Source organism: Cervus canadensis, chromosome 29 (assembly GCF_019320065.1).
Source record: "Cervus canadensis isolate Bull #8, Minnesota chromosome 29, ASM1932006v1, whole genome shotgun sequence".
In the NCBI taxonomy this organism is placed as follows: domain Eukaryota; kingdom Metazoa; phylum Chordata; class Mammalia; order Artiodactyla; family Cervidae; genus Cervus; species Cervus canadensis.
In genome coordinates, this window is record NC_057414.1 from 6,104,555 (window position 1) to 6,122,254 (window position 17,700).

General features: G+C 44.0%; 1 protein-coding gene across 36 annotated transcripts in view; it reads left to right on the forward strand.

The window, feature by feature from the left end:
- DLG2 (discs large MAGUK scaffold protein 2) overlaps positions 1-17,700 on the forward strand; it is a 2,236,304-nt gene that overhangs the window by 2,142,279 nt on the left and 76,325 nt on the right. For all 36 annotated transcript variants that reach the window (XM_043451476.1, XM_043451478.1, XM_043451480.1 and 33 more), the window contains one exon: positions 15,196-15,372. In XM_043451476.1, the coding sequence (XP_043307411.1) occupies positions 15,196-15,372 (177 nt within the window). The remainder of the gene's footprint in view (positions 1-15,195; positions 15,373-17,700) is intronic.

Here is a 17,700-nt window from a genome sequence, read left to right on the forward strand (position 1 = left end):
TTCTCATCCAGACGTCTTCCCTGACATCATCCAAGCTTACCTTCCACTGGGTGCTGACTATGCTCAGAATAACTAGCGTCGCCAAGTTCATCTCATGCTTTCCTGCCCAGTTTACACACTTCAACCAGACATGATTGGCCAACTGAAGGGTTTCCCATTGACTTCTTTATCAAGCCCAGCCTTGGCTAACGTGAAAAATGGTATCAAGCTGCAATTTCTCATTCCTTCCTCCTCTCATTATAAAGACTGTTTCTCCACCTGTCAGATTCCTCTCAGTCCACACACACGCTCCACTTGATGTGCCGTGCAGAGCTTCCTCTTGTTCTCTTAGAAAGTGTTGGCATTCTAACAAGAAAATTTTTCTTCTTCTAAGGAACTGTCTTCTGCTTGTCAATATAAACAGCCTCTGAGAACAGAAAAGGGTCTTCTCCTCAAAACACATGCAACAAATATCTGTTGAAATGCATTCTGTAGTGTGATTTGTTCTCTCTCATTGAGAGAACTGATCACAGTTGCATCCCTCAGAGTCATCTCTAGTTATTTCAGGGAGGCATTGCTCACCTGTCCCAAAATGCTCCAAGGAGAATTTTCATCAAGCATCCATTTTGAAAACAAATGAACCTTTGTGGGAATTGGAGGTGCATTTGGGGGTATTGTAGCATCAATAAAAGAAGAGAGATTTCTTCGCTTCGGAGTGCTTGGGAATACTAGGTTGAAGTACTAGGTTGAAGATTTTTCACACTCTGATTTAAGGAATCCCGGGTTCTTCTTAGGGGCCTTTGGCTGCTGTGCAGTTGAAGTGGAAGAGATGCCAGAGTTCTGTTTTGCCTCCCTGTTTTCAGCCAGAGGCTTAATTGTTAGGTTTCCAGAAGCCTTCTCTTAAAGAAAAAAAAAATTATTCTGGTAATAAAACTTTGCACGTAGATTGCAGTGAGAGAATGGACAGACAGACAGATTCTGGCCAAAGTAAACATCCGGAACCTCTGTCCACCCCGTTGCCACCACCCTGATCAAGGCATCATCGTTGGATTACTCCCTCAGCCTGCTCCCTAGGGTTTCAGCATTGACTCTTGCCCAGTGCACTTCTGTCCAACCCACTTTGCACTTTACGTCCAGAAAGACGTTTCCAATGCCTATCTGATCAACTCACTATCCTGTTTTAAATTCTCTAATGGCCTCCCAATGCCTAGAAGAGGGGAAAGTCTGTTTCACAAGGTCCCCCTGGGTCCCAGCCTCTCCTTTGTTCTCTGGTCTCGTTTTGGGCCATCCTGGACATTGTCTTCCTTCAGGTTCCCTGCTGCTCTTGGGAGTGCCTGAATGCCTGTTCCCTCTGCCTCCCTCTGCTCATCCTGCAGGTCTCAGGTTAAACAGTTCCTCCTGGAAGCCTGCCTAACCCATTCTCCCCAGAGTAGGCTGTTTCTCTCCACTGAATACTCTCATGGGTTATTTGCCCATCTGCTTTTTAAGATGTATCATACTGGTGATTATTCCTTTCACATCTGTCTTTCCTCAGTTTCATAGGAGCACCTTGTTTTACTTGTTCACCGCTAAAACCCCAGGACTTAGTATAATGCCTGGCACATAATAGGTGTTTATTAAGTGTGGCTGGAATGAATGCATGGCATCACAGTCTAAAAGCTGTGCGTGTTGACTGTTTTAGAGCAGTTCCACAGGACTCTCTGATTGCTTTACCAAATGGAATGAGAAAAGCCTTAGGAAAAGCAAGCCATCGCCCAACTCTCTGGCCCACAGGAAACGCCTCTACTCCAGCCTCTTTCGCATAATTCCAATAGAAGCACAAGCCCCAGGCCTGTCACTTAGGAAGAGCCAGATAAATGTTAAATAGATAGATTTATACTAAAAATGAAAAATGGTACTTCACCCCATAAAAGTTGAGTTGTAAAATAGTTTTCTGTGCCAGTACATATTATTCTTGCAGTTTTCTGAGTATCTATGCACCAGACACCATATTGTAGTATGGTGTTTTACATATGTTACCTCATTTCAACCCAACAGCATCTAGTAGGCAGTGTCTTTTGTCAGTTCAAGCTGCTGCAACAAAGAACCAAAAACTTATCAACATCGGACAAAAGAAGGCTGGAAGTCTGAAATCAGGGCACCAGCACAGTTGAAGGCCCTCTTCTGGGTTTCAGTTTACTAATTTGTCATCATATCCTTGTATGGTAGAGAAAGAAAGAAAAAGCAAAGTCTTTCATGACTTTCAAGGGTGCTAATCCACCCTCACTACCACATCTAATTCTAACTATCCCACAAAGGACCCACTTTGGAGGGTAAGTTTTCAACATACACATTTTGTGGGGGACACAAACGTTCAGTCCATGGCAGGCAGAAATTAGGCTTCACACAATGAGAAACAGAATTTAAGGACCCTGACTATAGCCACAGAGCAAGTAGATGGTACAGCTGAGAAGTCTCCCAGATCTGGCCAGTACTTTCCATTATTCTGGTGCCTGGGGTGTAGTAGGTGTTCAATAGATGAATGAATGAATAACGTGCAGTGCATGGAAAATGCTCTGGCATGGAGACTTCAGTGCTAAAGTTAAAAGCTTGTGCTGTGGAAATACGATTCTAACAATAGTTACAGAATCTATGGATACTAAAAGTATAAACACTAATATTCTGTATATTGTTAGTTCCTTTTTCTTTCCCTAAATTCCTGAACTACTAGCCAAGGCTGGGACATTCCCTGTAGACATTTCATTCAATTAAGCAGAACTGTTGAAAAGAACTCTCCCCGAGCAAGTCAGGCTGCGGCGCAGCATTTGGCCTGTCAGCACTTTGCAGTCACTGAGCAGACAGTACCAGAGGGGTTTGCAGATGTGCACAGGAAGAGGAGAGGAAGACGGGGTGACCCTAGCTGACCCATGATAAATAGCAACACAATAAATATGTGTATATATATATGTGCATATACCGATACGGAGGGCCTTTCACTCTTAATTCATCGGTTCTCACAACAACTGTCAGACGGTTCCTGCCGTGTTTCAGCTGAATTCACTGTCACTGATGGTAGGATGTGCTCCGGGTGTCACAAAGAAAGCAAGAACGCTGTCTGCTAAGTTATGGATGCGAGGTGGCATTGGTAGTAGGATACTTCCTAACTTTTGAGCTATGAGGATGAAAAAAGGGCACATCTTAGAACTCATAAAATATAGTATTTTAAATCCCATTTTACACAGGAGGCAACCCAAAGGGATGAAGTCATGCTCCCAGGATCACAGAACATGGGTTTTGAATTCTGTTCAGTTCAATGTAGCCTCGTGTTATGAACACCTCCTCCTCTGTGCTCTGTGGGAGAGACACAAAGACAAAGGAGACACTGTCCTAACCCTGAGGAGCTGAGCTGTATAGCAGCGAAATACCCTCACGGGCAAATCAACCAAGATGCCTCCTGCTAAGTGCAAGAATATAACCAGGTACAAGGTTGCAGCCTGGCACAGAGAGGGGAATGGATAGGCTCAGAGGGTTTCCAGGAACGTCACGAGTTTCAAAGACAAGATTGAAATTCGTTGACGATTTTATGCTTATTTCTTTACATCTGGTTAATGCTTCAACTTTTTAAAACAACGTTAAGAAAAAATCTTGGCTAAAAAATTCCATCTGCAGCATGTGAGTTGTAGTAGAATGTATCCAAGAGAAGATGGGAGGCTCTTCGGTGGCCCAATTCTTGTGCATGCTTCCAAGGAGACATTCACAAGTGGAGACACTGAGGGAAGAAAATGGAGTCTTCAAGACGTGAGATCACTGTTACCACTGAGGGGTTCCTGTTAGGGACACACCTGCTCAGTTGGGTGGGGTGGGAGGGGTGCTACCAAGTCTCAGCTAATAGATCTGGGAGAGTCATTCCCTTGTTCATGAACTCCTTTCTCAACATATGCCGGGGGTTCCTACCCCGACGTCCTGTGGCACCTCACAGTAATTCTCAGGATATTGCCTATTATGCCCAATTTTAACTGTTTAGGGCCTTTGCACCATTGTTTCTTCTTCTTAGAACACTTTCCTCAGAGCCCAGCATGACCAACTCCCTCGTCTCCTTCAGGCCTCCCCTCAGATGGTTTTCTCAACCAATCCTACCTTGAGCACCCTATTTATTTATTATTTTTTAAATTAATTTATTTTAATTGGAAAATAATTACTCTGCAATGTTGTGAAGGCTTTTGCTATACATCGACATGAATCGGCCAAAGGTGTACATGTGTCCCCCCAGCCTGAACCCCTCTCCTGCCTCCCTCCCCACCCCATCCCTCTGGGTTGTCCCCAAGCACCAGGTTTGGGTGCCCTGCTTCATGCATCAAACTTGCACTGGTCATCTATTTTACATGTGGTGATGTACATGCTTCAATGCTACTCTCTCAAATCATCCCACCCTCACCTTCTCCCACTGAGTCCAAAAGTCTGTTCTTTCCATCTATGTCTCCTTTGCTGCCCTACATGTAGGATCATTGGTACTGTCTTTCTAAATTCCACATATGAGTTAATACACAGTATTTGTCTTTCTCTTTCTTTTTTTTTTTTTCCAAAAAGCTAGAGTCTTTATTTTAATTTCTGCAGAACAGTCCAGAGTAATTTTAAAAGACTTCTGAAACCTAATGAGAAAAACGTAAATAAAAGCACAAACTGCTTAACCATACAACTTGTTTCTATTTTGATCATTAGGCTAGGTCTATTTTCATTGAGAATTTTTTTTATTTTTTTTCATTTTTTAATTTTTTTTATTAGTTGGAGGCTAATTACTTCACAACATTTCAGTTGGTTTTGTTATACATTGATATGAATCAGCCATGGATTTACACGTATTCCCCATCCCGATCCCCCCTCCCACCTCCCTCTCCACCCGATTCCTCTGGCTCTTCCCAGTGCACCAGGCCGGAGCACTTGTCTCATGCATCCCACCTGGGCTGGGGATCTGTTTCACCATAGATAGTATACATGCTGTTCTTTCGAAACATCCCACCTTCACCTTCTCCCACAGAGTTCAAAAGTCTGTTCTGTATTTCTGTGTCTCTTTTTCTGTTTTGCATATAGGGAGTCTCTTTCTGATTTACTTCACTCCGTTCGATATGCTCTAGGTTCATCCACCTCATTAGAACTGACTCAAAGGCATTCCTTTTTATAGCTGAGTAATATTCCGTTTTGTATGTGTACGACAACTTCCTTATCCATCTGTCTGCCAATGGTTGCTTCCATGTCCTAGCTATTGTAAATAGTGCTACAGTGAACATTGGGGTGCACGTGTCTCTTTCAGATCTGGTTTCCTCAGTGTGTATGCCCAGCAGTGGGATTGCTGGGTCACATGGCAATTCTATTTCCAGTTTTTTAAGGAATCTCCACACTCTTCTCCATAGTAGCTGTACCAGTTTGCATTCCCACCAACAGTGTAAGAGTGTCCCCTTTTCTCTACTCCCTCTCCGGCATTTATTGTTTGTAGTTTTTTGATGATGGCCATTCTGCCTGGCATGAGATGATACCTCATTGTGGTTTTGGTTTGCATTTCTCTAATAATGAGTGATGTTGAGCATCTTTTCGTGTGTTTGTTAGCCATCTGTAGAAATGTCTGTCTAGGTCTTTTTCCCACTTTTTGATTGGGTTGTTTGTTTTTCTGGTATTGAACTGCATGAGCTGCTTGTATATTTTGGAGATTAATTCTTTGTCATTTGTTTCAGATGCTATTATTTTCTCCCATTCTGAGGGTTGTGTTTTTCACCTTGCTTATAGTTTCCTTCATTGTGCATAAGCTTTTAAGTTTAATTAGGTCCCATTTGTTTATTTTTGTTTTTGTTTCCATTACTCTAGGAGGTGGGTCATAGAGGATCTTACTGTGATTTATGTTGGAGAGTGTTCTGCCTGTTTTCCTCTAAGAGTTTTATAGTTTCTGGTCTTATATGTAGGTCTTTAATCCATTTTGAGATTATTTTTGTGTATGGTGTTAGAAAGTGTTCTAGTTTCATTCTTTTACATATAGCTGACCAGTTTTCCCAGCATCACTTGTTGAAGAGACTGTCTTTTCTCCATTGTATATTTTTGCCTCCTTTGTCAAAGATAGGATAAGCTCCCTATTTATAAATGCAACCTTAACCACCACAATTCTTCCCCATCTCAAAATCTTGATACCTCTTACTTTGCTCTATTTTTAACTTGTTCTATACCAATTAGCCACTCCTAACTTAATATACTCTTTGCTTACTTATCAGGTTTATTGGTTTTTTGCCCATCTTCTCTTACTAGAATATAAGCTCCATGAAGTCATGAAATTTTGTCTTGTTTTCGTTCACCAGTAGACCCCAAGTTCCTAGAATCATCATTGGTACACATTTAATAAATATTTGCTGAATGAATAAATGAGTAGCCAAATTAATATACCCCATACTCATGAAAAATGAAAGTGTTAGTTGCTCAGTCATGTCCAACTCTTTGCAATCCCATGGACTGTAGCCCGCTAGGCTCCTCTGTCCATGGAATTCTCCAGGCAAGAATACTGGAGTGGATAGCCATTCCCTTCTCCAGGGGATCGGCTGGAGTTGAATCCCTAGTCTTCCTCATTGCAAGCAGATTCTTTACTCTCTGAGCCACCAGGCAAGCCCACTCCTTACTGGTATCCTCAACCAAATATTAAGCTCCATGAGGACAGGAAGCAAGCCTCTTGTGTATTTCTGAGTCCTCGGCAAAAACAATGATTGGCACATAATGGGCACTCTGTAAATAATGTTGCTTTTAATATTTCAGTGACTGTTATCTCATGCATGTAAATTAAATCACATCCTGAACTCAGTGTTTTTCCCCAGGTGAGTAAGGAAGCATCTTCTGTCTTCTCTAACTGCCCTCTTTCAGTAGGTGATAATGGGAGCCTTAATGGATATATATGAGATTTTGAGGTGAAGTTATCCCTAATTGCAGATTTTCTCTTGCTTCAGTCTAGTCTGGTAGTTTCCACAGTTTTCTGACGTTCACAAACAAAATTAAAAAAAAAAGAAACTCAGTATTGGTGGAGCTGAAGTCATTATCCAGGAGTCTGGTTTTGTGGTATGTGAATTTCATCATTGATCCAGATAAACTACCACTAAGGATTTGGGGAAGGTGTATGGACTGTTCTTGGATGTCTTTCCCCCCTTTTTCATTTGCTCATGAGAGAAATGAACTGTCTCCAGCACCTTCTTCTAAGCCCAGCACCACATCAGCTGGTATCAGTTGTCAATCAGTAAATACTTAAGGTGTTTTTGGAAAGCAGAGATAGGGTTCCTTTACTTATGCTCCAATGAGCAACACTAGAAGAGGGGTGGAATTTACAGGGAAGAAGTTTAGATTTTAGATTCAGTGAACAAACATAGAGCTCTTACTGAGTACTAAAAGCTCTGATACATATAATTCTCATGAGGACTCTGTTGGATAAGGATTCTTGCCCTTTATTTTGTACCTCTGGAGATAGCGGTACAGACATGAAAATCACATGAGTGCTTAACTGGCAGAGCCCCTGTCTGAACCTAGGACTATGTGAGGTCTCACGATCTTGACATAAGTCTTCTGTATATAAATTTAAATATTTAGATGATAATTGTTTATCAGCAATAAAGAAACTCCAAATCAGGATATTCTTTTTCTCTCGCATTGCAGTCCACTCCAGTATTCTTGCCTGGAGATCCCACAGACAGAAGAACCTGCCAGATTATAGCCCATAGGGTCGCACAGAGTCGGACATGACTGAAGCGACTTCGCACACATGTACTGCAAGCTTACTAATTTGTGACACTAAGGCCCTAAAAAGTAGATACCAAAGTTTGCTCTGCGTTTTTAGGTCAGATCAGAAATAAAAGGCTGCAGTCGGGGCTTTGTCAGCCTTTCTGAATATCTTGATTAATATATCTCGATGGTCTGACAAACCAAGGCCAGAACATAAAGAGCTCTTAGAACTGTCATAAAACGTGGGCTATTCATCCTAGTCATGTTCTTCTTTCCCATATTTCATTTGCTGAGTAGCCAGCTGATAGCATTTCGGGGGAAAAGACAGTGGTTTTGAGATGATTAATCTTTATAGCCTCACCCAACCCTGAAAGCTGAAGTGCCACTCGCTGTGGTCTGTCGAGCCTGCCTTTGTGCAGGTCCAGATTTGCCTCTGCTTCCCTCCGATGGGGGGCCTGTCAGCCGGTGCTGCCCTGTAAACCAACCTGACAGATGATAGGACAGCCTGGGAGAGAAGACAGCCTGGAATGGGCCCCGTCCCTGGAGACTCTGATGATGAGTTGTCTGAAATGATCAACTTGCAGACCTCCAGACATGTGAAATCGGCTCATGCCACATCCCTTGGGGAATTGGGAGCACTGGAGACTCAGGAGAAACAGAGAGACAGAGAGTTGTTGCCCCCGGAAATGATGCTTCCTCCCTGATTATGATCAAAACGCCACCGCTGTGCAGAGGCCCAGACTGTGAGGACCTCTGGTTGGTGCCCAATTAGTTCCATCTTCCTTCATAACAGTGACTGCCTGGTGCCTTGGGTCCAGTAGAAACTGGCATTTTCCCAATAGCCCCCTCACGTAAAAGGAAACACTGGCGTGTTGAAAAGGGTGTCTTTAAAGAACACAAACCTGCCTTACTAGGTTATTGGTGATTAAGTGGAATAACCCATGTGATACCACAGTCCATGGTATAGAGTGTATTTACCCTTCTGTAAAATGGGAACAATGCTTGCCTTTTAAGTGGTCTTTTTTTCTAAACTTTTATTTTGTACTGGGGTATAGCCAGTTAACAATGTTGTGATAGTTTCAGGTGACAGGGCACTCAGCCATCATACGCATGTATTCATCCTCCCCCAAAACCCTCTGCTATCCAGGCTGCCGCATAACACTGAGCAGAGTTTCCTGTGCTGTAGAGTAAGTCCTTGTTGCTTATCTGTTTTAAATATAGCAGTGTGTACATGACCATTCCAAACTCTTAAGGGTTATCTTTTGAATCACAAATAATAAATACCCAGAACAGCGCCTGACATGTTGTAGGCTTACTATGTGCTCAGCAACCATTCAGTAAACAGCAGCATCGTGGTCAATGGCCTCTTAGCAAGGATTGGCAGAGGCTAGCCTGTTCCCATCCTCTAGACTGACTTTGGTGGTGGTTCTCACCACTGTTTTCACTGGGGGAAGTTTAGTATTGAGATGGATGGGAGAATAAGTGGCCTTGACAGAGCTAAGTTTGGACATGATGACTCATCTACAGGGGTGTATATGGCTTCTCAAGGAGATGTGAGAAGACATCGGTCCAGAGCTGCATGTCACCCTCCACCTGGGGTGGATATGTTCTAACTTGAGAGACAGGAATGGTGCACGTATGTTCGTCATTTCCTACAGAAGCCAGGGAGGCCTATGCTGGGTGTCACTCAGGCCTTCCTTACTTGCTATTTCCAACTGCCCAGGCCTTTACAGGAAAGCAAGTGAACTATTGAATTCCAAGAATTACCCTATGACGGGCATAGGTTACAGACTGAATAACAGAAAATAACTTTTCTTGATCATCTCTTATGGGCTAGATTCTGGGGCTGGGAGGAATGTGAACCTTCCCCATCCCCATACTCATGCAAAATAGAATTTGCAAATGTTAAAAAGCACAAAGCAGAATGAGATCAGAGTATGTGAGCGGGGAACTTAACTCCCAGGGAAGGAGCTTGGGGCTTGATGAGGAAGATGCCCCAGAGGACCTTCAGTGAGACACATAAATATTAGCCACGTGTAAATTTACCTCATTTCCCCAAAGCATCTTAAAGAACAAAGGCATAGGGCACAAAAGCTGAAGCCCACCTTGATAGCTGACGTACTCCTGGACATGTTGCTTAATTTATCGAAGTTTGTGTCTCCTCCTCTGCAGCACAAGGCTAAAATACACATTTCAGGGCAGCGTGAGAACTGGGCATGTGCTCAGTAAACTACATGCGCCTCTCTCCTGACGTCTAGTCCACAGTGTCAGCGTCAAGGCGATCATCCATTGATCATGAAATCTTTGGGGATGAGATCTAAGTACTGACTGCATCCCTTATCAGGAGCTCCAAGCTGAATTCTGCAATCAGAGCACAGGCGTTTGATTCAGACACATCTGTCTTGTTTAAATCCTGATTCTGCCACTTACTAGCTTTTTTTTCATTTCGGCTCTTTGACTCTCATTTCTTTTATGAGATCCAAAATGCTTACATGGCAGGATTGTTAACAGAAATAATAACGAAGGGGATTCATTCTGTGCAGGTCTCTTGGGAACTTTACAGGCACCGTGCCATAGCAGTATCTCCATGACGGTCTTGTGAGTTCATGCCATCGTTATCTGCATGTGATCAATGAGAGAATGGTCGTCTCTGGTTAAGAGGTCATCTAAGAGGTTAAGCCACAGACCTAAAATTCACAACTAGCAATGACAGAGTTGAGACTTAACACCCAGATCTTTCCTTTCTCCAAAGCTTGGTGTATAACTGGTATGCTGGCTCAAACCCAGCAAATTGAGGGAGACAGTGAATAGAATGTCTTTAGCACATTGTGGGACACTTAATAAGCACAATTTTGGTCTGGTGCCTAGGTCTCTGCAGCCAGGCTGGCCTGCCATGAGGACAAACATCTGCTTCACCCCTCCCTCCCTAGGCTTCCCTGGGGGGCAAGGGGCCGCCACATGCTGAAATGCAGGAGGGGCAGGAGGGATGGGAGAGCCATTGAATTATTCATGTCTAATTCCACTTGTCTAATGGACTTGTTAAAAGCACCCTGGGTGGAAAGTGTGAGTCTTAATGGCATTTTATAAAAGTAGCTGTGATGAATTAGCACATAAAGCAAATTAAAAGCAGCTTATCACTTTTTAAAATAGGTGGCGGGGCACTGTAGCCTCTTCCCCAGATGTGATGATCCATTAATATCCAAAGGAGCCAGGAGCTACTGAAATGTGTCAGCTGCTTGTTTTTAGGGACCTGGCGAGTCTAAATCAGTGTAATCCTAGAGAGGCAGTTTGTCCAAGATAATAGAACTCATGGAGAGAGCGTGTTGCTGATCCCAAGGGTGGGAAATCTCCCCTCAGGAATACTTGGGGGAACTTCCCTGGTGGTCCAGTGGCTAAGATTCCATGCTCCCAATGCAGGCCCAAGTTCAATCCCTGGTCAGGGAACTAGATCCCACATGCCGCAACTAAAGATCCCACATGTTGCAACTAAGACCCAGCACAGCCAAGTAAATAAATGTTTTCTTGAAAAGATGACTTGAGACTGGAATGGAGCTCAGTAGAATGAATGGGTCACCTGCTGAGGACCTTTGGGATTGGTTTCTGCTGCCCTCCCCTTACAGACCGGGACCCTGAGACTTGAAAGAAATGGAGCTTTCAAAGTGAAAGTGTTAGTCGCTCAGTTGTGTTCGACTCTGCGATCCCATGGACTGTAGCCCATCAGGCTCCTCTGTCCATGGGATTCTTCAGGCAAGAATACTGGAGTGGGTTGCCATTCCCTTCTCCAGGGGATCTTCCCAACCTGGGGCTCGAACCCAGGTCTCCTGCTTTGCAGGCCAGGCTCTTTACCAGTCTGAGTCACCAGGGGCTTTCAAAGATCATCCTAAATATTTCCACAGAACTTTCTGAAGGTCTGCCTTGTACCCAGCACTAAACTGGGTCTTGAGTACACAGAGGAGTTTTAGATATCTTTGTACACAGTCCATATGACAGCTTCTGAGTGGCACAGTTGGGACTCAGAAACTGGAATTAAAATCCCAGTGCATTTTTCAGAATGACTATCCTAGTAGTATTAGCTAACATTTATTGAGCACTCGCTACTGCCAGGCTGTGTTACAATACTTCACATGTATTATTTCATTAAATCCTCACCACAACTCTTCAAGGTGGCTGGTGTTATTACTATGCTATTTTATAATTAAGAAAGCTTGAAACCCAGAGACGTTAAGTACCTTGTTCAAGATCACAGTTTAAAAGTTGCAAACCCAAGTAGTCTGACCCTAGAGCCTGCCTTCTTGGCCACCACCTGCCAGCTTTCCTGATGCCTTTTTACCTCCAGTCCCCACACTTTACATCCAGAAGAACCTGAAGCTGAACTAGAGGTTTGGAGACCTTCAGATAAGGAATACTGGGGACAGGAGCTGAGCGGTAAGGGAACTTCAGGGATCTGGGGGAGAAGAGGTAGTCAGCTCTGAAGGGAAGATTAGAATTTCCTGGTACGGCCGAGTCATGGGCACTGTAATGAAATAACCAGGGATGTGCATTTTGGAGTCAGGCCTTATTCTGGGTTCAGTTTCTACCACGTGTTCACTTGTGACCTGAGGCAGATTTCTGAACTTCCTGAACCTCCTCTCCCATCTATTAAACAGAGATACTAACAGTTACCTTTCAGGTTGTTATGATGTCAAATGTAGGACAATGAACACAGAGGGCCAGGCCCCCTAATGTGGGCATGTATAGTGCTTGTCATCATGATTATCATCCTTGCCCCCTTGTCACCACCTTCACCCCTCCCAGACTGACGTGGGGTCAGGGGGCAAGGTGGAGACCACTGAACTAGGACTTAGGACCAAGAGCTCAACACTCCAGCCCCAGGTTGCTGTCTCTAAGCCACGTATCCTGCGTTAGTTGGAGGGGGCCTCACTTGGTACGCCCCCCACCTGTAAAAAGGGGATACTAAGTACTGTATCCGTTGTACTTTCTTTCTAGGGATGGATGGAGGCACAAATGAGAAAGTGTATGTAAACATGGTTTCCAGTCTATGAAGTGAGTGTTGGGGGTCCTGAGGACAACTCCCAACTAGGAGGGCTTGTCGGACTCTCATCTTCATGCTATGATTTATTGCAGAAAGTGGATACAAAGCCAGCTCAGCAAGAGGAAAAGAGCATGAGACAAAGTCCAGAGGAAATGAGGTGCCAGCTTGCAGGAGTCCTCTCCCAGTGCAGTCAGGAAGGACATGCTTAAGTCCTCCAGCGATGGATTGTGACAACAGGTGTAGAATGTTGTCTACCAGGGAAGCTCCTGAGACTCAGTGTCCAGGGATTGTATTTGGGGCTGCTCACATAGGCGCCCTCTCTGCCTGGCACCTACCACAATTCCAGACTCCCAGGGGAAAAGCAAGTATTCAGCTTAAATGATATTGTGTATGTAGACAGTTTAGGCACAGTAAACTATTCTTAACAGGAAATGGAAAGAAGCCTCCCAAAAGCTGAGTTCCCAAATGTCAGCCAAAGGCTGTCCTTGTAGCAGGCCTTTTTAAGGGATGCAGTCTTGGGACTGTTATGTCAGTCTGTTTTTGCACAGAGTAGAATCCATAGAAAGGATGTTTAAAAGTATACACTCAAAAGGGGAAAAGGAGGTGTATAACAACAACAACAACGGTTCATACTTAATGACTGTCACTGTGTGTAGGCACTTTTGTGTATACTTTACATGTATTACCTTAGGCAGCATTTCATCCATAGCACAATCCCATGATAGAGGCGCTGTTATCATCTCCGTTGTTGAAATCACTGTGTCCCATACGGGGGAACTGAGTCCTCAGAGGGACTCAGGAGGGTGCCTGGGTTACCAGCTGTGTGACTGGTAAGAGAGAAGTGCCAGGACCAGAACACAGCCCTAACAGTGTGGCCCCCGAGTCTGCTTTCTTAGCCACTATTAGACTACATTCTGCCCGACGCATCCAATATGTTGTTTCATTAAAGCTCACAGCAGCTCCAAGTGAATATAGTTATTGGACTAATTTTGCATTTAAAAAGCTGTGGTTCTGCAATGTTAACTTGTGTCTCATCTGCCAGCCAGAGAAGTGACAGAGTCAGGAGTGGGTCTCTGCCTCCTCTCAGCCCCCTTTTCCTGGCGAGGGTTTTGTGAAGTCTTTGGTAAGGAAGATGCAGATGGTTAAGGTGAAAATGAGTCATTCTGGGAGCTGAGACACCCCCCTCACCGTATTCCACCCTTGGGGACAGAGTTAATGGAAGAAGGGCTGTGTTGCAAGTAATTCAGCTTTTCCTGCAGTATTTGAGGGCTGATGCCTTCAACTCATTTGGGTTGCCATCACAGCAGATGTGACATTTCTTTCATGAGAGGGGGGAAAAGAAAGAAAAAGAATCACACTCAGTCCTCAGTGATTTTAGACAAATCTGCCCACCAGAGCTAGCTAGTTTTGCTTGCATAGTGGCTACACTCTAAGGAAATTGTCAGAATAGAATCAGAGTGGAAATAAACAAGGACACGGCAAAGTCTGCTTCTCCAGGGAAATCACAGGTAGTGTGTGTGTGGTGATGGTTTGTGGGAGACACAGAAAGAGGTGGACAGATTGTCAGCTGCTTGGGGGCAAGAGCTAAGGTCTTGGTCATCATTTAACTCTGCTTCCAACTCCTTTACCCCACCAGTCATGCCTATTACAGTGTTAGGCTTAGCAAAGGCTCAGCAAAGGCTTTTTAGTGGGGAAAACATGATACATACAGCGAGAATTACAATTCAGAGTGATAAATGCAATGACAAGGTAGGCTTGGTATTCTGTGGAAGCAGTTTGATCCATCTGAGAAGATTTGTTCATCAGACAGAATGCTGCATTCAGAAAGATGCCCATCATTCTCTTCATTATTTACTTCTTTATAGTGATTTATAAAATTTGATTGTAGTGAGAGAAAAAAAATCTCAATAAGGTACTAACCTACCTTTATCATCTTCCATTATTACCTTGTTGCATGTGATGATCTCCACAAAGCAGTATCCCAGGTTTTTTTAAATATTTTTCTTATTGTGGCAAAGTCACATAATATAAAACATACTATTTTAGCCATATTTAACTGTACAGTTTAGGGGCACTAAGTGCATTCAGATTGTTATGCAATTCTTACCACCATCCATCTCCTGAATTTTTCACCTTTCTAAAATGAAAACTCTGTTCCCGTTAGACACTAACTCCCCATCCCCTCTCCTCACTCTCCACTCCCTGGAGTCTGGCATCTACCAGAGAGCAGAACCCCAGGTTAAGGGCCCTAATAGGCTGCCCTTGCAACCTCCAGGAGAAGTAAGAAGTAACCTTGATTTGTGACCAAAGCAGTGGGAACACTGACTGGGATTCCAGGGGTTAGTCCTGGGAGTGGGTACCCAGCGGACAGGGGGTTCTCAGGGCAAGAGTGAATAATCGAAATGATGAATCCCAGATCTGAGCTGCCAGAGATTCCTAACATCGCTGTCTCATGTCCTTTCTTCCAGAGCCATGTTTGACTATGACAAAAGCAAGGACAGTGGGCTGCCAAGTCAAGGACTTAGTTTTAAATACGGAGATATTCTCCACGTTATCAACGCCTCTGATGACGAGTGGTGGCAAGCCAGGAGGGTCACGCTGGAGGGCGACAGTGAGGAGATGGGGGTCATCCCCAGCAAGCGGAGGTAAGGAGGACTTTCCCTTCCCGAGGATTTGCCGCTCACCTCCCCGGGGTGTGGAGGGGAGGGGAGATTGAAGTTGTGGCAGACCGTTCCCAGGATGTGTTTGAGGGGGTTAGTCAGTCTGCGCAGAAATTGTCAGTGGGGACAGGGGACACAGATTAAATATTCTCCCTCTTCTCATGTTAAGTTTTTACCCAAACTGGTAACCGTGATACAGCATAAAGCAAGAAAGAGGATCTGCTTATCCTGCCTCCCTAACACTTGCCGGCTTTCATATGTTCAGGGGTATGTTTATCAGCTTGTGTGCTGACTTACAGACTCAGAGGGGTTACTTCAGAGGTTCATCATTTACTGGGTTACTTATAGGAAACCCAGGTGAAAGCCAAGTAAAATAGAACATTTTCAAAGCTGAGGTCCTGGCTTTGTATTCTGTCCAAACATTGATGGGAAAAGACTAAAAAACTCCAATCCAGAATCAGATACTTGGGGATAAACAACATGGTCCTGTCTAGTACAGAGAACTATATTCACTATCCTATGATAAACCATTGTGGAAAAGAATATTTAAAAAGAATGTATACGTATATATAACTGAATAACTTCACTGTGCAGCAGAAATTAACACAACATTGTAAATCAACTACACTTCAATTTAAAAAATTAAAAGCTAGTTTCACTGGAGAAAAAAAACAAAATTATATTCTTGAGCTGTGAGCTGCTGAACATCTGGTGAGTTACAAAGAGTGGGTTTACAGAGGTTTCTTTACAGCTTCAGTTACTCCTGGTCCCCACCCCAACCAGCTTCCACTCAGATATTTAGTTCTGTATATATTTCCTAAGTCAAGACTGTTATGTTCTAGTGTATGTATGGCTGAGTCCCTTCACTGTTCACTGAAACTATCACAGTTAATCGGCTATGAAGTAAAGTGTTAGGGCTCAGTTGTGTCTGACTCTTTGCAACCCCATGGACTGTAGCTCTCCAGGCTCCTCTGTCCATGGGATTCTCCAGGCAAGAACACTGAAGGGGGTTGCCATTTCCCTATCCAGGGGATCTTCCTGACGCAGGGATCGAGCCCATGCCTCCTGCATCGCGGAAGCCACCAGGGAAGCTCTGTTACTTGGCTAACCCCAACATACAACCAAAAGTTCAAAAGAGAAGGAATATTATGCTCTTTCTCTTCTAAGCATTTCTTAACTCTGCTCTTGAAAGGCAGGAATAAACTTCAGAACAACCGCGTCCTTCATCTGTCCCCAGCCGCTTCTGCCCATCACTGCTAGAAAGGAGCTCTTCTTCCCATAAGTATCCTCTTGGCACCAAGATACTGTCTGAGAAACAAATGATCTGCTCCCTAGAGATGAGATGGTATGAAGTCAAAGTCAGGAATAATGTTTATTCAAAACAGTCACTATCTTTTTTCAAGCCACAAGGGGCTCTCCTCCTCGAATCCAAACATCCCAAATACCTTTGTAGAAAATCCTCCTGAAGCTGAGTATTCAAATGCTGCACACACAAAGCGACCCAGTGACCGAGGTAGCGCCAACCACGGTGGGAAGATGGAAATTCTCCCCAAGAATAACTGTGGGCCATTTGAACCTCAGAGAAGACTGGTCCCCTGTCTTTTCCTGCTGGTGGCCACACAGCCCAGGGTGAATGTGAGGAAAGCGGGCAACGTGACTGTCTCCCTCCCCACCCTCTACGCCTGGGCCTGTGGGTCTCCCACCAGCAGACAGTTCTCTAAACTCCTGGAAATACAAGTGAAAATATTAGTCATTCAGTCACATCCGACTCTTTGCAACACCGTGGACCATAGGCTTCTCTGTTCATGGAATTCTCCAGGCAAGAATACTGGAGTGGTTTGTCATTTCTACTCCAAGGGATGTTCTCAACCTGGGGATTGAACCCAAGTCTCTTACATTGCAGGCAGATTCTTTACCATCCAAGCCTCTGGGCTCCTGCGTAATTGTCTGATGTTGCTTTGAGAGGACATTCTGAGTTTGTAGTTTTTTGTGTTTTCTGAATTTGAAGCAGTAACTCCCAGGAGTAGTATATATTCTGTTTTTCCACTTCCATTTAATTTTGAAAAATATCAAGGCAGCAAGCATTTTGGTTTGCTTTGATGTGATTAATCAGAGCTGTCTGCAGGGCTGTTCTGTAGAAGAAGGAGCCATCTTGTTGAATACGGGTAGAAATGGGTGGAGAAGGAAAGCTGTCTGGAAAGAGATTTCAAGTAATTTTAAGGAAATCCTTTTAGTAGTTGGAGCTGCCTAGAGATGGTATGGGTTACCTGGGAAGACAGTGGCCTTGACACCAAGGGAACATTATGAAAACTT